Raw genomic sequence first — 23,020 nt, 5'->3', positions numbered from 1 at the left:
CCTATTCTCACATAGCAAAAGAATATTATTAACGCATCCAGAATATTTTTTACAAAGGAAATTGAGAGGATTTACTTTCATTGGGGACATTTATAGAAGCAGTTTTAAGATTCTATGTGTATTTTGTAAAATGCTGTCATACTTTTAAATAACTTACGGAACTTCAGAGAACGTTCTTACATAAATGCAAATTATGGTTGCTTATATTTGGATGTCATTTTCCCAAACAGCAAGAGTGGAATTAAACAATGAAGTCTAAGAGACAGTAAAGGTGACTTCGAGATTCTGATATGGGTCAAAGCCAAGTGGTGACCTGTGTTTTTTGAGAGTGATATTCTTTCATAGGTAGTAGACGTTGACTTCTGAGTTAGGGTTCATAGTTGAGACTAGCATTGGAACTTTCTCGGAGGGGGAGGTTAGTTTGAATTAAGAGTCAGCATGAAACTTCCTCACTAGACTGGTGTTTTCACAGTTAAGAGAGAGGGCCATGTTGATTTTGTCCTCTGCGCCTTTGTTCATTTCTTCCTCCTCCCTGGAAGCATCGTGTGTCTTTATCTCCACCTGACAGCTAAATCCTGTCTTCTCTCCGACATCGCGTTTGATCTCCTCTGTCGGTGGTGAGTTCTATTTGCTCAGTCCTTGTGCAGCATTACTTGTGTACAGACTTACTGTGTTCTGTTCCTGAGGCGCTGGTTGGAAATAGTGAAATGCTGTTTCAGTACATGGTATGACATGCTCCTGGGTGCTGTATGCATCCTAGATGCATGTCCTCTGTGTTTGTAATCATATTACTTGTGGCCGGATGAGTCCTCGATTCGGTCTAATGGCATCCTGTTACAGACAAGGAAAATGAAGTTCTAAAAGAAAGAACTGGCCTTTCTCCTAAGGGTCATGGCCGGTTAGCGTTATGGGTAAAGCCAGGACTGGAAGGTAGATGTCCTGGTTGCAAGATGGTGCAGTTTTTACTCTTCCTTCCTTGTATCCTTCATTCAGTAAATTTGTATTGAGCATCTCCCACGTGACAGGCAGTCTGCTAGGACCTGAGCAGTGTTGCGCGTGTCTTGCAACTTCTTCTGTGAACGGAGAGGAAGATACTAACCAATATCACACAAATAGATGTGCACCAGCCACCCTGATAAGCGTCGCTGAGGATTGTGCCCTTGTATGAGAGTAGTAACGGGTAATAGATTTCCTTGAGAAACTGACTTCGACCTGTAGGGCCTGGCATTGTGTTTCTGTGTATTTTTTAAGCGCACTTAAATTGGACACATATTTGTTGTATGGGCCCCCAAAGAAATTAGAACCAATAAGCTACAGCCCGTTCCCTCATTGTATAGTCTAGAAGGGGGATAAGTCAAGACGTAACTATTGACATAAAGCAAAGCATAGAAGTTCTGTGGTGCAAAGGATGCAAAGATAACTTTTTTGGAGGCGAAGCAAATGGAAATAACTTCCGGGGGGAGAGGCAGCATAGGATACAGCCCTGGAACAAGAGCTAAAGAGAGGAAGACGGAAGGCATTCCAATGGTGAGTGAAAGCAAGCAGAGGTAGCCTGAGATAAGAAATGACAGGTCTGGCAATAGAAAACGGTGTCATTTTACAGCAGCAGGCTCTTGTGGAAAGTCACAACTATACACTGTTGAGAATGTTGTCTTTTTTTTTAATGCCCTGGCAGTCAGCTGAACTTAAGGATGGACATGCAAATATTCCCTCTCATTCCTACTCCTGGAGCACATAACCCTGTGCTTTGTTGGGCTGCCATCTGTATGAACCATTTCCCCCCACCCCCTGAAAGAACTACATCTGGTTCTCAAATTGCTCTATTACCTAGCTTTCCATTGGGGTCCAGTAAACATTTAATCATAAGAGTGAAAAGTGGCTGGTGTGTTGAAGGTCTTTTCTCTGCCAGAAGCTAACTTCTCTAGATGCGGAAACAGAACTTCCCTCCAAATGACAAGACTGGCCCAGTATAGTGAGTATCAAGGGCATTGAAGAAATAGTACGTATGCTAACTTGCGTTACCATGTAGCTTTTACCCCATTCAGAGTTTGGTCCCAACCATTTCTCCCTATGGATATATAAATGTTTGTCTAAATATTATTGTAGAAAAATACTGAAAATTCACTACTCATTAGCATGTGTTAACCAGTAACCAGCTACTGTGTTTTAGATTCTGTGCAGGACAGTGTTAACAAGCTTATCAGGGAAGCCAATGAAAAAGCATCTTTTTTTTAAATCTTATTTATTTTTGAGAGAGAGAGAGAGAGAGAAAGAGATGGGGGGAGAGCGAGCCAGAGAGTGTGCAAGTGGGGGAGGGGCATAGAGAGAGGGAGGCACAGAATCCGAAGCACGCTCCAGGCTCTGAGCTGTCAGCACAGAGCCCAATGTGGGGCTCGAACTGGTGAACCGTGAGATCATGACCTGAGCTCAAGGCGGAATGCTTAACCAACTGAGCCACCCAGAAGAGCATCTCTTGGAACATATGTTGCAGTTGAATGGCCCCTGATGTAGCTCAGTCACAGATATGTTTTATTTATCTTGTATAGTGTTGCCAAGACCTAAAATTAGGGCTATTTCACAGAAAAACCTAGATTTTTTTTTTTTTTTTTTGCTTCCTTGAAAAATTGAAAGATCAGGCAACAATGGACCAACCTTGCCAATGGCAACAATTCGTTGGAGTTAAGGAGCAGCTGCCTTCTTTAATTAGGGAATATATTTGTGCCGCAGTTCCCATTACTCCCTATTGCCTGTATCCGGCCCATTGAGTCATTTCCCTGGCTTTCTGGCCCTTAAGAACATCTGTCAGTGACATCTGCTTTGGAATGATTGTTGCCTCTGTGAGCCTCTTCTCTTTAGCTTCCCGTAACAATTCCTGGCCAGCAAGGCAATTAATTATGATCAGAACAACTAGCATCTGCGAGCTTTGTAGTCTGCAGTGGCTCTCAAACTTTTGCATGCATCAGAATCGTAAGGCAGATTGTTGAGCCTCATTTCCAGAGTTTCAGATTCACAAGGTTTGAGGATCAGAGGGTTTGGATTTCTGTCAAATTCCCACGGAACGCTGATGGTGTGCGGACCAGCTTCTGAGAATCACTGAGCTATAGTACTAGAACACAACACAAAACAACATGAGGCTGGTGGGACAGTGTATGTTCCCCACCAGAAATAAAATGTGGAAAGGTTAAGTAACTTACCCAGGGTCATAAGAAGAAGTAGAGTCAGATTGAAAACCCTGTCTTTAGAGTATATCCAGCAGGAAACCATGTTGTAGATCCCTGCTTCTGCACCCAGCTGCCCCACAAGATCCCCAGAATCCTCTAGAGAACCCTGTAATGCAGATGTAGCTGTAGGGGTTCTAATTTAAGATTATGCCAAGGATGTGATCATTGTCCTATCTCCGGACACTGAGTTTGAACTTGCAGTGAGCACAGGCAGAGGCAAGGGTTGAAACCTGACTGTAGCTCTCCCTGCAGAGGTATGAGACCTACTTGCTGGGCAGGACCTGTGACTAAGGAAGGCTCGCCGGGAGTAGAACTGAGGAACAGGACTCCAGGCTGGCAAGATCGCTCGCTGCTGGGATAACAGAACAGATTGCCTGGACAGGGACTAGGTACAAAAGCAACTACAGGGATCTCTTTTCCAAGACTGGGGTCCAGAGCAGAGCTAGAACTTCTCGGTTACTAGATCTGTCAAGGTCAGAACAGAACTAACAAGAAAGGTGATTTCTTCAGTCTCGTCATTTTAGGCTTCTTAAAACCTTACTTAAGTCCAGATTAATCTAATGATATGGGGCCCTTCCCACTTGCAAGGGAAGGTAGGTAAAGTTGGGGAACCAGACAGGGTCTCACATGGATTAAACTGATTTTTTAAAAAAATGTATTAAAGCTCCATCTGTTTAAAACCCTTTGAAATGAATAATTAGGTCACCGTGTGATCATGATAAGCCATCCACTAACCTAGTTTGGAAGTTTGTATTTCTGCAAGTAAGAGTGTAAATGTATTATCAGCTACCTACCTCCAGTCTCTAAGGCAGTTATATTTATATGTATGTATAATTTGCATACATATATTGATATAATGTAATTAAATGAATATACTATATATATGTGTATATATATATATATATATATATACACATATATATGTGAGCAGGGTTTTTATTTTGACAGGGATTTTAGGCAGTGGTATATTCTGGGTTGACTGTACCACATTTTGATTTCACTCTTATTGAAAACATTTTTTGTTTTATTTTTGTTAAGATTTTATTATTTATTTTTGAGAGAGAGAAGAGAGAGAGCGTGAGCAGGGAGGGACAGAGAGAGGGAGACGCGGAATCCAAAGCAGGCCCCAGGCTCTGGGCTGTCTGCACAGAGCCTGATGCGCGGCTTGAGCTCACGGACCATGAGATCATGACCTGAGCCGAAGTTGGAAGCCCAGTCGACTAAGCCATTAGTCATTTTTGACTGAAAACATTTTTTTTAAATTTAAATGCTTTTATTTATTTTTGGAAGAGAGAGAGAGAGAGAGAGAATGGAGGAGGGGCTGGCAGCAGGGGTGGGGGGCGGGGGACAGAGGATCCGAGCCGGGCTCTATGCTGACAGCTGGAGTTTATGAATAGCAAGATCATGACCTGAGCTGAAGTCAGGATGCCTAACCGACTGAGCCACCCAGGTGCCCCTCAAAAACCTTTTTAAAATCTCCTTACCTTTTTCCTACTAAATGTTGTAATGAAAATAACAAAGTCCTTTTTCCTTGTTAAAAAGTTGAATAGAATTCTCAATCTGATAATGTTGATAAGGCATGTATGAAAGATTCTGGAGGTCAAGGTGTGTTGGAATGGAGGGGGAATGGTTACTGTGTTTCACATTAAATCATTGATAAGAATTGTTCTTCTGGGGGTTTTATATCCTATCTTGAAAGGGAATGATAGAAATTAAACCTGATTATTTTAAGAGTCTGATTAAATTTATGCTAAGACGTAAACTCAAGGGCTGAGTGTATTATGTGTTTGATTATAATGAACTATAAATACAGAGGGCATAATTATTCCTGTTCTTTGCTTTAGGATTATGATAATCACCAGAAATGATCATATGTGTAGCATGACATCCTCATTGTTCTGATGGGAAGCTGAACACTGTTTTCCTCTAATCAACATTACGTAGCCTCCAGGTTTACTGTAGAGGGAAAGATTTGGGACTGGATTCTCTGTAAGGAAAAAAGAAATGAAGCATTGCTTTTTGATAAACCAGGTTGAAAATGAGCACATGAAGGAAAACCTCAGTTGTGCGCAGTGTGACGTGCAAACCAAAGGCAGTGTTCAGTGACAGAGAGATTAAAACCGCTGTATTTGTTTGTTTTCCACAGGCTCATGCACAATTAGTTCGAGAAGTCGATGTGGAGAAGGTGTCTGCTTTTGAGAATCCATACGTAGATGCAATAAAGAGTTTATGGAATGATCCTGGAATCCAGGAATGCTATGATAGACGACGAGAATATCAGTTGTCTGACTCTACCAAATAGTGAGTATTCATCAAGGAGGCCCCTTGGATCTTTCTCTTCAGTTTCGTGTGCTCTGCAGTGATAACTTCTGTATTCTTGCACTTGTATTCGGTATCTGCCTCAGACTCCAGTTAGGAAGTACAGATGTTAAACCTGTGCCAACCTCATACATGTAGACTCTTCTAAGGGACAGACTGGCATCATGAGTCAGAGAGAGGATTTCTTGTACTGTTTTCCATTTGAAAACCAAACTGAAAACTCAAGGAATCTGAATTATACCCACCCAATGCTTCCACCAAATTGCAGACCAGCAGTACTCAAACACATACTCCATTGTGATTTGAAATCCTGTAATGATAACTTTTCATACAAATTCCTGATCCTTTTGTCATGTGCCAGAAAACACGTACACACATTAAAAACCCCAAACAAATACTCTCGATTATGCCTTCTCACACATCACACTTCCTAGTTTCTAGTTTCCAGACACAGAACCTTGACTGCTCTCGGGGAACCACTGTTATGTTGATGGACAGGTTTGCCCTTGCATGAAAATTCGTGTGAGTCTAATTTTGCATGCATTCCAAAATTGTTTGGTGAGCTGTCAATCAAAATCACGTGTCCTGGGAGAGATTTGCATCCTAGAGAGATTTGTTACTTCTCTAGATTAAATCTCGCCCAACAGAAAGAAAGTGAAGATCTGGCAATTGTTGGATTAATGTAATCAATGTAGTCAGCAATCTAGATAATCAGGCGCCTGAAAAATGGACTTTTTGTAGTATTTAGCCAGATTTCTGTCTACATTAATTATGTTAACCCAGGCTTCGCTTCTTGGTGTTGGTTCTGGGCGGACAGAAGAATGGATGGAAAAAAGTCCACAGCCTCAGGCCAGTTCATATGAAATGACCCACTGGATGAGAGCAGGACCCTGGGGAAAATGACGAGCCCCAGAGGCTGGTTGGCATCACATATGGTGCCTGGAAGATCCAAGAGCTGATCAATTCTGTTTTCTCAATATAGTAGATCATGTTTCGACTTTGATTCTAGGCATTTGCGTAAGATCAGTTACGATTCAGGTCAGCCACAGAAATGTGGCCTGGTCACAGCAGTGCTTGTATTCCTGTGGTAAATTTGCATTCCATAATTCTAGAACGTGGCATAGAAGGCTCATGATCCCCATGTCTGTCGTGTTTTAACTAGTGTTAATCCCCTGGTGTGCCTGTGGAATGTGTGCTTTCCTCGTTCCTTATTTTCTCTTTCCTTCTTCCACACCTTCATCTCACTGCCCTCCCGTCACTTCTCTTCCACACGCTGCCTGCCTGCCTGCCTGCCTGCCTGCCTTCGCCCCTCGTCCCTCCCTCCCGCCCTCCCTCCGGAACCTTTACTGTGTAAGTTTCTGTGAGTGCAGAGATGAGAGATGCAGTCAGCTCTTGTCTCTTCCAAATTCTGCCCCCTCAACCTTTGACCAGCTGTCTTTCTCTTACTTCCTGCCCCCTCTGTCCTTATGTTTGCTTTGCCATTTCAGATTTCATCTATCTCCCCATGGTGCTGTTGTGTTTTATCCCTTGTTCCCTGTTCCTGCTCAGTATGTCTCCTCCTATCTGCTTGCTTCCCCTCCACCCTCATCTGCCATTCTCGAGTTCTCCCGTCACTCCTCTCCACTTCTCACTGTGCTGCCGTGATGCCTCTCCTGACCCTTAGTAAGGAATGAATCCCCCGTTACCAAGTTCTTTTTACTAATAAATCCTCCAGTCTCTCATCGCATCTAACCCCGATCTCTTAACTTTTATCATAAATCCCGTCTCTCCCCCTTCTCACCTGTTCTAGTCTTTACCCATGTGTAACTTTTCTCCCTACAGAGAGGTCTTGCCATTAGGGCATCAGAGAAGCAGTGTCGAATGATTATGTGCTTACCAAGGTCAGGGTTCCCCCTTAGGAAATGATTTTGCCTCTGCTCTGGGAATAGACCCTGTGAGTGATTCCTGTGTGCACCGAGGACACCTGTATCAGCTGCTGCGCATATATTCTTGAGACAAGGCTCTACACGTGTCTGGTGACATTCCTTAGCTTAGATTTGTGGATTTCTAGACAGGTGCCCGTTAGTTAGTACAATAAGAGGACATGGCAACATCTGCTATTTTAAGGAAAGAGCTATTTAAGACCATTTCTTGAACCTCCTGTTAACACTGTGATTTTGGGAAAGCCGCTGTCTGAGAATCCTGTCGTATAGGCTGCGTGAACCATAGAAACATGCCTTTGGACACATCCCTTATGCTGGAGTCAGACAGACATGTGGGGGCAGCTGGGGCAGGCTGATCTAAATCCCTTCAAATGATTATTCTTTAAACAGTTCTATTTTCCCCTAATGGCGATGTGGAGAAGCTGATTTTCTGAACTATACACATAGATAGATAGATAGATAGATAGATAGATAGATAGATAGATAGATAGATAGATGTTGGTTTATGTGTATGCACATACACCTAATTCTTTTTTAACCATATTTGTGTGCAGAAGTAAGAAAGTAAATTATCACAGATCCTTACATACCAACATTTCAGGATCTATCTCTTTAAAAAAAAAAATAGGACGGTTCCCCACATAGTAAATAATACCGTATTACACCTAAAATTAATCGTCAGTCCTTTTTGTCATTATACCCAGTTCACAGTCCCACTTCCCAAATTCTTCCAAGATGTCCTATAGAGTAGGTCGGTTTTAGGAGTACACGTTGCGTTGGTTTATATGTCCCTTAGGCTCTCGTGATCTAGTAGAGGCCTGTACGCATTTCACTGGCATGTTGAAGAGATTAGCCTGATTGCCTTATGTAGTATGAATTAACTTACTCCGTTGTCTCTTGAATTTACTGTAAGCTGGAAATTACATTTAAAGACTTGATTCGATTCAAGCTAATTGTGAGTAAATTGCATTTTAAGAGATGTCGTTTGCCCATCATGGGCGCAGCTAAGGCTCCCCACGGTATTAGGGTGCTGACGCCCTCCCTTATAAAGTTCTATTTTTCCTTTTGCCACCAAAAGCAATCTGTGTGGCGTTATTTTGTCACTGGGTGATCTCTGGTTCCTCATCAACTCTTCACTTAATGGCTTCCATTCCATTTGATAAGTCTTGTGTGATTTTTAATGCTTCCCTTAGGATTTGTAAAAGAGTACATTTTCTACTTTTATCATTTGGTCCACATTGGTATTCTTCTGTGAAATACAAGGCTGTTTCCTTGGCTGGGGCTATTTGATTATCTTTTAACAAATTTTCTACTAAAAAGTATATGTTTCCATCTTTTTGTTACAGTAACTTGTTCTATAGACTAAATAGATGGTGACCGTACAACTTACCATTCCAGTGAGGACATTTTGAGAAGGAAGGGGTTGCTATTAATAGGCTGAAATAAAAGGCATAACCTGGGAATCCTGGTTAAGCAGGAACATTTGGTCAGTTTAGCTACATGAAACCTAGGGAGGCGTTTTGTATTTTGTTTGGGGTTTCCCCTCCCCTCTTTATTTTCGCTAGAAGACTGTTTACTTCAAGGGAAGTAGAACCAGGGTATTCCTACCAGTTATGTAAGGAGTTGTATGTGGAAACCTGAGTTAGCTGGCCCCGTGTTTCTGGTCTCTTCCCAAGACGAGTTAGTCCTCTTTATAGAGCGGTGGCCAACAGCTTGGCTGGCCGGCCTTTAATTCCACTGTGTCAGGAGCCCTGAGTATTAGAGACCCCTTTTTCTTCCCCAGTTAGGCTCGGGCACTTTTCCTTTCCCTCAGCTAGGAAAGCCCTCCCACCACGAAGATAGGACCTGTGGCTTTCGGGATTCACCCACCTGCTGCTTCATTTCACGTGTGTATAGCCCGAGTGGATGCTCTGGGAACCGCAGGAAGAACACTCAAAACGATGGGGGCCCCATATCTTGAGCACCGTTGATTCCCAGTACTGACTTCATTTTCACAGAATAACTATGAAATAGAAATAATTCAAAATAATCCTTGACTCTGTATTCCAGATAGCTGTTACCTCTTTTCTGACATTTTTTGTGTGCCCCCGACTGGTGTATTTTTAGTATTTGTATCTTCCTCCTATACTTCTTAAAGATTTTTCTGCATTGTTCTATCTTTACAATTAAACAACACCTCACTGGTGTTCTGGACGTGATTTCTTAAACAATATCATCACCTTCCAGAACTCTTCCAGAGCTCAGGACCACCTCTCTCGAGCAGTGTCTCCACTTGTGGTTCTTCAGTTTAGATTCAGGTGACACGTACAGATGTCATCTCTAGCAGTGTGAGAATCAGGGCCATGCACATCTGCTCAGAGTCGGCAGCACGACAGCTGTTGTCTCCAGAACCCTGCTGATGGCGAGAGTCTTGCCGGCCACATGCCAGGAGTACTGAGAGCAGAGGCCAAGCATGTCCTTATTCTTTCCTACGCGGTGAGCTCCTTTTCATCCTTTCAGACCCTGGTCAGTGGTCTGTTCTTTGAAAGTGTTGCCCAACACCAAAGATAGTGAGTCACTGTGTCCTGTGGGTTAGTACTTTGCACATCTCTTTCGTACCTGTTACCGTGTTTACTAAAGTGTCTCTCTCCTCAGAGCCTGACGGTGACTGCTCATGTTTGACCTTCACAGATGATCGTCCCATGAAATAATAGATGGGTAATTTTCCACTATTTCATTGACCATGATGTAGGTGCGGTCATGATGTAGGTGCCATTGTAGATGAACTGTGAAGTCAGAGCTGTGAAAGCATTCAAAGTTGTTTTTTCTTTCTCTTCTGCTATTTTTGAAGGTCTGAGTTCTGGAAAGTTCTGTTATCATCGTAACTGCTGTTTGCTGAACACTTATTCTATGTTAGATTGTGTACTTCTGTACTGTATGTAGTTAGATTCTTACTATATGTCAGATTCCACATGCATTATTTCATTTAATCCTCAAAGCCGCCTAAAGTGGTAGATATTTCCTATCATCCCCATCAAACAGTAGAGGAAACCGGTTGTCAGAGAGGTTGAGTAGCTTGGTTAAAGTCATACAGTTAGTAAGAGTAGGAGTAGGAGTCAAAATCACTTTTCTTCTTCTAAAGCCCCAGATCTTAATCACTGTGAAATACAGCTTTACAGAGGATGGATGGTTGAGAGAGAGATAGAAAACTGACTCTAGTTAGATGAATAGATGATAGATTAATAGATAAATGTCTATGATGAGATAAATCACTCACCATAGAAGATGCGAATTGTTCATTAATCTTTATAAATGTTGCCTATAGGTAGTTCTGTACATATGAGGTCAAGAAGGAAAATTATGTAGAGTTTACTGGAAAATAAACCCAGCAGGGTTTTGATTATCATCCAGAAAATCTACCCAGTTTAACAACATGTCAATTATTCATACACCGTGGAAGATGTTCTAAGTCACGGATAATTCAGAATTATTATTTCTTTATTTTAGCCTCTAGTCTTTTTTTAAAATATTTTTTTTGTGTGTTTATTTATTTTTGAGAGACGGGGGTTGGGGGGAGGTGAGAGAGGGGAAGAGAGAGAAGGAGACCGAGGATCTGAAGCAGGCCCTCTGACAGCAGAAAGCCCAGTGCGGGGCTCAAACCCACAAACTGTGAGATCATGACCTGAGCCAAAGTCAGACACTTAACCGACTGAGCCACCCAGGCACCTCGTATTATAGCCTCACGTCTTAACCCTTTCCCCCCATACTCTATCCATTAACTTTTTATTGGAGTTAAACTAGAGCCAGTAAGAAAGCTACAACAAAGTCATTTGAGCTTCCCTCTTTCTGCTTTGGTTAGCCAACTTACTGATCATAATAAACAGTGGGCAGGCAGCCCAGGAGCAAGGAAATGGGAAAGTCTAGGAGACGGATAAGCAGTTTTGGATAAGTTTGCAATTGACTTTCATTTGGTATATCCTTCTAATTTTATTGATCAAAAGAATAAATAGCACTCTAAGATGCTGGAGAGTTTTGTGAATTTTCTTATTTTTTGTTATTGATTAAAAAAAAAAGCCTGAGGGCTTTGAATATCTTTAGATAAAGAGCACAATAAACAGATGGCTGTAGGTTTACTCTTTTTTTTTTTTTTTTTCCTGGGGTTAACCATCTTTTTTTAATATACTGAGGCATCAGGTCAAATGAGTTCACTGCCTACAGTACTAAATCTCCATCACATTGGCACGTAGTGAGAGAAGTCCTCACACTGCAGGCTTTTGGCAAAGACTGCTCTGTGTTCACCTCAAGAGACCAAATAATCCCTAATCTCGCCTTTCCTGAAGTTCCCTCCAAGGAGCTCAGCAGATCAGACACCTTCTTGAAATTTTCTGTAAATCCAAAACACATATGTAAATTGGCTTTTGGGCGTAAGTCACTGTTGGAGCTTACTTTTAACCTCATGCCTAAATTTTTAACTTAATTTAAAAATGTGTAAGGAGGGGCGCCTGGGTGGCTCAGTCTGTTAAGCGTCCGACTCCGGCTCAGGTCATGATCTCGCGGTCTGTGAGTTCGAGCCCCGTGTGGGGCTCTGTGCTGACAGCTCAGAGACTGGAGCCTGTTTCAGATTCTGTGTCTCCCTCTCTCTCTGCCCCTCCCCTGTTCATGCTCTGTCTCTCTCTGTTTCAAAAATAAATAAACGTTAAAATAAAAAAAAATTTTTTTTTTAAATGTGCAAGGAATTTGAATGTTGAGCTCAAAATGCAATAGGAATTTCAGAGGTAGACTCAGTATATCCACCTGATTTAGGGCTGAATTCTTTTGAAGAGATACCTTACTAAAAAGTTCCTGACTGATGAGCAAAATAGTTAACTCTAGGGTGCGTTTCCTTTGACACTTGGAGCCATCCTGACTTTACTCTTCATCTGCTGATAAAAAGTGTAACCCTACTGCAGGCTTTTGGAGACAGACAAGATTATCGTCTTGTCAAGAGAACAGTGGGTCAAGGTCTACTCTTTGATGGAGTTCCCTCTGCCACTCATCACCTCTGGGGTTGTGACGAAGTAAACCCCATTTGCTCCAGACTCTGGTGTGTGATCTATAATCTCTAAATTGCCTTCTAAATTCTGAAATCCTGTGATCTATTACAGTAGACTGCCTTTATCTGAGAAACCATTATCCTATGCAGTCAACTGAAAACCTGGCACCCCCAAATTTCCCTGAGAATGGAATGAACAAAGATTATTCTCTACATGGTTAAATTACTAAAAATGCCATCTTGAGCCCAGAAGAGGGCATGGATATTGAATATGTTTGCTCTTTTTGAAAAGACCAACAATAGTATGTCATTTTTTTTTCACTTGAGTGACATATTTACTTCTATTTTTGTTCTGTTTTGTCATCTAATGAGCCGTATCTCCTAATAACCTTTTGCAAGAATGAAACAAACAAAACAAACAAAATTTTTGTCTTCCACAGTGAACTGATGATTCTAAGATGCGGGTCTTTATTATTCCTTTTTTAGAACCCTTGGCACTTCAGAGATGCTAAGATAAGACTTGGGTATGCTTTACACTCTAAGCTTCATTACTGCGATGTAATAGGGAAAGGGCACCTGTCTGCCATTCATTCACCCTGCCTGAAGGGCATAGCGGGTGCGAGTGACATGCTTCATATTGTCAGCTTGCTGCCCGCTCACGCTTTGGCCCAGCATCTTCAGCTTCTGTAGTTCGGCCTCTTCTCCACAGTCTCCCCAGGACGGCACTGTCCCCAGTTGAAACCAGGAATGTTGTTACTCCCGAACAGGGATTGGCAAACCCACAGGCCAAATTCAGCCCTGCTGCCTGTTTTGTTTTGTTTTTTTATAAATAAAGTTTTATCGGAACACAACCACGCTCATTTGCTTATGTATTACCTATAGCTGGTTTTGCGCCCGTTGGCAGAGTTAAATAGTTGCAACAGAGACCGTATGGCCCACAAAGCCTAGAATATTCACTGTCTGATTTTTACCTCCCCGCCTGCCCCCCTCCCCCCCACAACTCAAATGGCAGGTATCTCTTAGAGAAGACTGAATGTTTACAGGCAACTGGTATTCTGCGTCCACTTGCGTTTAGATAGAACTTACCTTAGGGCCCCTGCCCTCTGAATTAACCCAAAGCTAGATTTCAGAATACTGAGAGAATGGATGGCTTGTATTCCTTCCGCAGTACTCAGTAAGTGCTGCTTTGCACAACAAAACTTGATAGGAAGTGGGCATCAGAGAACCCTCTGTCATATTCCCTGTCTAGTACCAAAGGTAGTATGAATGACCAGAAATGTTCATTGAGCTGATTTGACTCTGAGAGCCAGGATTGTGTCTTACACGTCTTGCCTTTTGCTCATTGTTGTACCTGGAATAGCGGGTTAAGGAGAGTGTGATAGGTTTAACCATCAGTGGATCCAAGGGTAGAATTGACAGCCTTTTGTAATAGAACAGGTACCTGAGCAGAAGACAACTCTAGCTTCAGTCACAAGTGAGCTCTGGAACCTTGCTCTCTCCATGTAACCCTTTAGGTCATTTGGGTCCCTTTATTTTGACTCCTGCCTGCCAAGCAGTCTTTTAACTCTGACCGGATGACCCTGATGCTTCATTATCACTATGGCATCTTGATTTAAAGTGATGAGTTGAATTTTGATCTGTAATTAGTACAATTAGTTTACTATGACCAGCTGCTCAGACCTGATCATCTTTATCAGAATGAAAGTTCTGATCTTACGGAACCAACATCCAACCAAGTTAAGGGGACATGACACTGAGATACCTACTTTAATCAGTCGTGTTTTTTTCTCATGGCTGACGCTTGCCTACAACCACTGGAGCCTCTAGTTATTTAAAATTTTTTTAATGTTTATTTATTTATTTTTGAGACAGAGAGAGGCAGAGCATGAGCAGGGGAGGAGCAGAGAGAGAGGAAGACACAGAATCCGAAGCAGGCTCCAGGTTTTTGAGCTGTCAGCACAGAGCCCGACGCGGGGCTCGAACTCACGGACTGTGAGGTCATGACCTGAGCTGAAGTCGGACGCCCAACCGACTGAGCCACCCAGGCGCCCCTGCCTTGTAGTGTAGTTATTTAAAGCACATTCATCTCCATTGCCAGACTACAAGCTCCTTGAGGACAGGACTCGCATTTTTTTTTTTTTTTAATTTTATGGTTGGCACTCCATGTTTGCACAGTACCTAGCTTTCAGTGTAGACTTTCGGAGAAAGTAATTGGATGAATGACTGAATAGTAAGAAAGTGAGTAACTTCTGGGTTTTCCTAATTTCTTCCCATCTTTCTTTTCTCTTCGTTTCTGCCTACCCAAATCTCATTTTGTCTGCTCAGTGTAACTCATCCCCCACTGCTCCACACTATTCTCTCGTGACTACAGTTCATAATCATCTCTCCTTCCTTATGGCCTTCATAGTTAGCAGCTCACAATTTGGCACTTAATTATTTCTTAATTGATTCATCTGTGCTATCTTAGCTTCCCAGGTAGCCTCCTGTCCCTCAAGGCAAAGGATATATATATCTTAAGTATTTTGTACCAGCTCCCTGTGCCAGCCCCCCTCCCTCTGACACACACAGAGTGCATTAGCTTTAACATATAACAGATTTTCAGTAAGTTTGTGTAGATTAACTGAATTAAGCACTATCGTTACATTTCAGGACAAGCAGGCAAGGATAAAAAGCAGTTTTCTGATGTTTCTTGAGTTGCTTTGTTTTACTTTTTTTCATATTTATTTATTTATCTTGAGAGAGACGGGGAGAAGGAGAGAATCCCAAGCAGGCTCTGCGCTGTCAGCACAGAGCCTGATGGGGGGCTTGATCCCACGAATGGTGAGATCATGACCTGAGCCAAAAGCAGGAGTCTGATGCTTAACTGAGCCTCTCAGGCGCCCCTCTTGATATGTTTTAGAAGTGTAAAAATTTTGTCAGAATTAGTCAGCAGCTTTGAAAGTTACCACATAAAAGGCAAATAAAGCAGAAAGCCAGACCAGCAAATTGAAAAAGGCCTCTTCCTTCCCTTTTCTCTTTCTCTTCTCTCTTTTCTCATTTTGCTTTTGCTTTTTTTTTTTTTTTTATTTTTTTTTTAACGTTTATTTATTTTTGAGACAGAGAGAGACAAAGCATGAACGGGGGAGGGTCAGAGAGAGGGAGATACAGAATCTGAAACAGGCTCCAGGCTCTGAGCTGTCAGCACAGAGCCCGACGCGGGGCTCGAACTCACAGACCTCGAGATCATGACCTGAGCCGAAGTCGGCCGCTTAACCGACTGAGCCACCCAGGCGCCCCTTGCTTTTGCTTTTAATTTTAAGATCGATTTATTTGTTTGAGCAACAGACTGAAAAATCTATCTCCATGACCCAAGCAGACGCACAAGTTGCCTGGCCCATTTTCCATTTGACATCGATGCGCTCTTGATTTGAAGCATTCGTATCAACTAACCATATATAAGATTCCTAAGAACCTGAAACTATTTAACAGATGCAGCGATAGGATCTTTTTATGAGACACTTAATTTACTTTTACAAATCTGCTTTCCTGAGTCGGTTTAGTTCTTTGGCCAAGGATAATTGAAATGCATGATTTCTTAGACTTCTCTTTTATCCCCCAGAATATTCTCCCTTGAGTTGTTTTCATAAACCATAAGGATATCACCTACTTGCTACCACTGGGTGATCTTTGTTTTAAATCTGTAATTTTGTACTGAAAACAACTCCTCAGGACCCAAGTCCCCGTGATACATGCTGCCCTTCCTTGAACGCTGATCATGGTGTGCCAGGTGTTAAAAATGAAGGAGGAAAGTTGGTTTGCCCCCCAACAAAATGAGCTCTTCACGGGATGGGAGCGTTTGTGTAATGAGTAATCCTGTGCAGCTAACCAGCCTAACCAGATGACCAGGCAGGTTCCTTTCTGCAACAAGACCTGCCAGATGCAGGAGGTTGGGCACCAGACCCTGTACTTGACTGCCCCCGGCGACTGGCAGTTTCGCAGAACTGTTACTTCCCTCCATGTTGTTCTTTGAACGTTCGCTCTGTCTTTTTTATTTTCTGCCTTCGAGCCCCTGTGGTCACATGGTACCTGTACGGGAATCACGTGTTCCTGGTTGTCTCCTTAGCTTCAGCTGCTTTGGACAGTGTCAAAGAAGATCTCCTGGCGTGATCCAGCTTTGAACTCCCCTCAGACTGTTCCTCTTACAATGAGGCCTTCTTAGGTTTTTTGATGTGGCCGACCTAGTTTTTCTAACCTTCTTTTCAATAATTAAAAATGTGAAATTCTACCCGGAGCCATTTTCTGTGCCAGAACTTCCTTTTAATGTCTGACTTGAGCTGCAAATCTGTCATAAATGCAGCCTGTTGAGAGCAGGCCCTTCCACGGGAATTGAAGGATGCGGGCACATATGCGCGGCACCAGCCCATAGCAGGTTAACTACTCCGAGGAGCTATTCATCTATCTTACTATGTTTGGTTGGATTTATACCAAATGTCAGAGATTTCTTTTTTCACTTACCACCCACAGGTATTCCCCCTTTTGGTGTAATTGCTGAGGGTTGTATGCCTGTAACTTACTACATTTTTTTTTTTTTTAACCACAGCTGTAATGTGATATAGTTTACCTGCTGAGTCATCTCTGAATTTTATTCATGTTTCTTGCCTTTAAAAAAAGCCACTTAATTTCTAATTTCTTTTCAATTACCCTTCCAGTCATAGGTGGTGGGTTTTTTTTCTCTTCGATTTTAAAAAGATGTTTCTGTCAAAAACAGGCTCTCATTACATGTCAGATTGGAGCATAAATTAAATGGGAAGGTGAACTCAAAACTGTTATTGACAACCTATTGTCAAAAAAGAGGAATAATTGGAATTTTTTTTTAAAAAACATTCAAGAGAGAAAATGCCGTAATTATTTTGATTGGAGCTTTTATTTTAGGGACAGTTAAGCTTTTCTCCTATATTTTTAATCATTTAAAGTAATTATATCCTATTTCTGAATTTCTTATTTTTTTTGTAGCCAGAGGTGACCCTGAAGTTAAATATATAAAGAATTTAGCAGCTACAAGGTGTGATGATAAACTAATGGGCATGATTTCCTTAATAAAATCACTCATACTACAGAAGGGTGCTTTGTGGATAATCACCAAGGATTAGAGACAGTTCAAACAAGTTCCCAGAAAATGACTCTGTCCAAAATATGTGAATGTTCATTCTATCCCTAATAAACTTCACCATTTTGCCTCTTCGTATAACCCTTTTCTTGACACAAGTCGGTAAACTTCTTGAAGGCAGGGATTATGTCCTGGGAATCTCCTGGCCTTAGCACCTATGAGAATGTCATGGTCAAAATGTATCAGTGATTTCTAGATGACCCTGCATTTTTCTCATGGTAGGAAAGAAACTATTGAAATTTTACTACATGAGTTTTCTTATTGCCTTGTTTTTCACTGAAAACCATCAGAAACCCGTTTCTTCCATTAAGGAGAGTGTGTGAGAATTTTCTGTCTGTAAAGTACCACTCTCTCCATTTGCCCAGGGTTAGAGGGAATTCCAAGGCCTGAAAGCTTGATATTGACAAGCATAAAGCAGATATACAAATTATATCATTCTCTGGCCAGGACCTAGAGAGGAGCAGGAAGTACAGCTGCTAAATGAAATTAAATAGATGATGCCTTTCCTTTCTGTCTTGTCTCTACATTCGTCAGAGGCATTTAAATTCAAAATTTAGTTCTTACATGATGCAGGCGAGTAATATCCCAGCCAGGTAATTACATAGGTAGCTAACAACCCCCTTACTCCTGTGTTTTCTCCTAAAAGGTGTAACTTGCTGTTCTAACCACTACAGCATTTTCCACCAAATTGTTTCAGTTTGTCACCTGTTCAGCACCTGCCGCTGTGTCTAGTCCTTCGACTAAGTGTTGGTGACCAGACACGAACAAAGGTAGTCACGGTCCCTGATCGCACTGAGTGTGAGAACCCTGACGGGACAAACACACGTGGAAAAATAGTGAGGACTTTTTTTTTTTTTTTAATCACTTACCAAGTTATCAATTAGAAATATCTCAAAGCGATGACAAGTTATTGGATGGATGGATGGGAGTGAGGTGAGTTTTACCAACTAAACCTCCCATTTTCTAGCACTCTTGCATATGTCTTGTCTCCTAGACAGTTAAAGAAGTCCCATGTATACCATGGGAGATCTGTCTCCCTGACATCAGGAGAGAGCTCCTGCCAGCCACTTGTTACACATACATTGCCTTGGAAATGTACCTTGTGCCTGTTACCATAGCAACACCCTGAGAATGACCTCAGCAGCCGCTCAGAATCATTCCTACAAAACAAATTATAGCTATAATTAACTTTCTGAATTTACTCTGCAATATAAATTTGTTCAGACCTCAGTGTTTCTTTGTAAAAGGTTAAATGAATGGAATAATCCACCATGAACCTCTTCCCCCGCACCCCCCTCCCCCTGCCCAACCGGCATATTCCAACCAAGTGTTTCTTCAGAATATGAGATGCTTTGATGTAAAGCACAGTTCAGTTCAGAGACTCTTCTATTACCTTCCCTCACAATGTGTCAGGAATCAACACATGAGGATGTGCTGGTCCCTTCTGCTCTTTAACCCCATTTCTAAAGGAACAGAGTGGCTTTTTCCCCTAAGCAGCTGTGAAATGCAGAAAGTGCTGTGAGCCTAGAGCCAAGGGGGCACATGGGTAGGGCTTACACAGGAGCAAGCTCTCCTCATTGGCCCACTCCTGGCAGTGAAAACTGCAGGTCTTTTTTTTTTTTTTTTTTTATGTTTATTTATTTTGAGAGAGAGAGCAGGGGAAGCACACAGAGAGAGGGAGACAGAGAATCCCAAGAGAGATCATGACCTGAGCTGAAATCAAGAGTCGGACATTTGGGGGCGCCTGGGTGGCTCAGTCGGTTAAGTGTCCAGCTTCGGCTCAGGTCACGATCTCACAGTCTGTGAGTTCGAGCCCTGCTCTGTGCTGACAGCTCAGAGCCTGGAGCCTGTTTCGGATTCTGTGTCTCCCTCTCTCTCTGCCCCTCCCCTGTTCATGCTCTGTCTCTCTCTGTCTCAGAAATAAATAAACATTAAAAAAAAATTTTTTTAATAAAAAAAATAGTCAGGCATTTAACCGACTGAGCCATCCAGGCGCCCTGGAAACTGCGGGTCTTGGTTGCATACATATTTTGCCTGTTTCACTGTCCACAACGCATCTTCAATCCTTCTCCACCACCCAACGGAGGCAAAGCCAAAAGAATGTCAAGCGAGAAGTGCAGTTCATTTAGTCAGAAATGTAGGGAGCATCTTCAGTAGTTATTTCCTTGCTCTTGCCACCTGGGCAGTGAACAGACGGAACCCAGTGTGGCAAGCAGCAAGTAAGTGCTCAGTCTAAGTTTGTTATGAGGTGGTTGTTACTTTCTGTGAACTATACTGACAGTGAAAAGGAGCAAAAGAGGGGCGCCTGGGTGGCTCAGTCGGTTGAGCATCCGACTTCGGCTCAGGTCATGATCTCGGGTTCATGCGTTCAGGCCCCCGCATTGGGCTCTCACTGCCGTCAGCACAGAACCTGCCTCGGATCCTCTGTCCCCACCCCCCCCCATGCCTCTCCCCAGCTCGCGGGTCCTCAAAAATAAATAAACCTTTATAAAAAAAGAGAAAAGGAGCAAAAGAAAGATAAAGAAGGAAAAGTACTCTTGCAAGTATGAATGCTTTAGATACTCAGCTAGTGTTTTAGTAGTGCCCTTGGTTCACAGAGACACCCCATGGGCAATATTTTTAGGGCAGTCAGTAAGTCCTTTTACGTGCCTTTTTTGGTTGCGGAATCAGTACCCTGATTCTGTCTTTGCCCCATCATGTGCAGTGTGATAGATAATTTCCCACTTCATGTGATGATACTTTAAATTCTCCTGTGCAAATACACATTTGTGTTTAAAAGTGGAGTGGCAACGAGTAGCCTGTTTAGTACTTTGAGAATCAGAAAGCCATGATTTCTCTTTACTGCGGGGACATGACAGTACCTTATGTACAAGAATTAGCCACCCTCCATTTGACCTCTGTGAATTGTGTTAAGTGAGTAGAAATAATTTATTGGGTAGCATATTTCTGAGCCAGCTTGCCAATGTAAATTAGAAGTTCTCTGATTTCTCTGAATTGATTTTTATAGACGGTAGTTAAATAAATGATGGTCTTGTGGGTTTCAGAATGTACATTCAAGTTTTTCAAGTCTTGTGGTTGAAAACTCCATCTCTACTGACTAGCCAACTGATTTTGCATTTATAGTGTGATGAGCCGGTTTATCTGTAGAATGAGATATAAACCAGCTTCCAAAACATGGCTTGTTAACCCCATCAGATACCTCTAAGGCCATGCCAAGATACTGACTAAAATTCTGGATCCTGTCCATTTTTCTTCCTGTCCCCCACACCAGTATTGTCTCAGCATTCCTGTCTTCATCCTCCGGCCATTTTTATAATAATTGAAGATATGAGGCTGGTTTCTATCAGTCAGTAGAGAGCTAATTGCCAGCTAGAGAATCGTTGATGTGTTTTGGGTAAGGCCACTAGAATACTAATTACTTAGTTGCTTTGCATTAGGAATTTCCAAGATGATCCTTTTTTGTCTCAAACCATTGATATGCCTCCAAAAAAGCAGTTATTTTATTTCCTTGTTGAAGTCTCTTAGCTCTACTATTTTTAATGATGCATTGATCTTGGAGAATTAATGGAATATTTCTTGTCAACAAGCAGTTTCAAATTCAATAATATAATTTATATGGAAACACCACTGGTAACAGTAGTATTTAAATAATGGTAAAACTAAATACCAGCAGAGGAAAACCATCTATCCATCCCAAAAATATTCATATAAGACTATCTGCCAGGCACTCTTTTAGGTACTAAGGCAGGTATAGCGATGTGTGAGACAGAATCCTTCCCCTACCTAGGACATGTCAACTGAGTGTGCACTTGGTGATTTATAACACACTCTGCACCAGACATCTCATGTTGTGTATATCAAAACTTACTGTCTTGTTTGTGGGCGTAAAGGTGTTATGATTGTAATCCCTTCTCATTCAGTGAATGGGGCCATCTGTTCTTTAAATCTTGTTTACTTGTGAGTTACTGTGCATCTACACTTGTGTAGTTACATGCTTGAAACCGTATCTGTGCCCACCCATCCTTTCCAGGGCCAAGGAGAGTAGCAAGTCTTTGAAATCATTAGGGTGCCATGCAGACCAGTCCTTTTCACCAGTTGGCTGTTAATTATATCAAATCATGTCATTCTCAGAGTTGCAAAATATTTTTTTTTGCAACTTGAGAGAACGAAAAGTAAATGGAACATAAAATTTTTCAAGTGACAAAATTACTCTGATGGAGAACATATGTGTGGTTGCCAGACTTAGGAGAGGTAGCGCACAGGACACTTTCTTTGCGGTTGGCAGAACAATTCTGTATCCTGATTGTGTTGGGGATTGTACGAATCTCTACATGTGATAAAATGTCATAGAACTATGCACTTCCCCCCACAAATGTGTGTGTTTAAGAACTGGTGAAATCTAGGGGTTGCCTGGGTGGCTCATTCAGTTAAGCGTCTGACTCTTGATCTCAGCTCATGTCTTGATCACAGTGTCATGAGTTCAAACCCCGCGTTGGGCTCTACCCTGGGTGTGGAGCCTACTTAAAAGAAAGAAAAAAAGAAAGAATTGGTGAAATCTAAATAAGGTCTGTAGTTAAGTTAATAGTATTGGATGGATATTAATTTTCTGGTTTTGATAGTATGTTGTCATTATGTAAGTTGTTATGATTGGGGAAAGCTGGGTGAAGGGTACAGGGGGAATTTTCTGTGATAATTTTGTGACTTCTTGTAAGTCTAAAATTATTTCAAAATGAAAAGCTTTTTTTTTTTTTTTTAAAGGAATGGAGAAGTATCATATAAGCAGATAAATTTAAAGCTTAGGTGTGATGACTCTGAACACTGGAAATATCTGACCTTAGACATTGTTACCTCAGTAACCAGAAATCTCAAATCTTGTGGCTTCACATTAATTACATATGACTTCAACTTTGGACAGAATTTAAGACATGGTATGCTGCTGTCCTCTCTTAGGGGAATGAGGAAATACATTCCAGGAAAAGACTGATGTTCTGCAAAAAGACCAAAAAAAAAAAAAAAATATATATATATATATATATATTTATGAAAAATATAAATATAAATATATATGCTTGAAACCGTATCTGTGCCCATCCTCTCCAGGGCCAAGCAAGTCTTATATATGAATATATCCTGACCTCATATGTAACTGTTATCTGTTTATTTATACAAATAGACAAATAAAATTTATGTAAGTAATTCAAAAACTATTTGCTTTAACCTCCTGCTTTACCCATCAGACCTGCTAAACAAGTAGAAGGTAGAAGGCTCATTGAATTTCTTTTCTTTTTCCCCTCTACTTTTTGTATGGGTTCTGATAGTAAGAGAAGGCATCAGAAAGCCTGTGAAGCAAGTAATCCATAGATGGGTAACCTTGCTGTGACTAATGGAAGGTTGACTTTAC

At 41.7% G+C, this 23,020-nt stretch overlaps 1 protein-coding gene across 6 annotated transcripts in view; it reads left to right on the top strand.

Annotated features, from left to right (window-relative positions):
• The window catches only part of GNAQ (G protein subunit alpha q), a 351,477-nt gene that overhangs the window by 244,087 nt on the left and 84,370 nt on the right, over window positions 1–23,020 (top strand). For all 6 annotated transcript variants that reach the window (XM_042965343.1, XM_042965342.1, XM_042965339.1 and 3 more), the window contains one exon: window positions 5,368–5,522. In XM_042965343.1, coding sequence (XP_042821277.1) covers window positions 5,368–5,522 — 155 coding nt within the window. The remainder of the gene's footprint in view (window positions 1–5,367; window positions 5,523–23,020) is intronic.

The sequence above is a fragment of the Panthera tigris genome, chromosome D4, assembly GCF_018350195.1.
Source record: "Panthera tigris isolate Pti1 chromosome D4, P.tigris_Pti1_mat1.1, whole genome shotgun sequence".
In the NCBI taxonomy this organism is placed as follows: domain Eukaryota; kingdom Metazoa; phylum Chordata; class Mammalia; order Carnivora; family Felidae; genus Panthera; species Panthera tigris.
The sequence above is the reverse complement of the archived record's forward strand: the minus strand, read 5'-3'. Positions and strand labels throughout refer to the sequence as shown.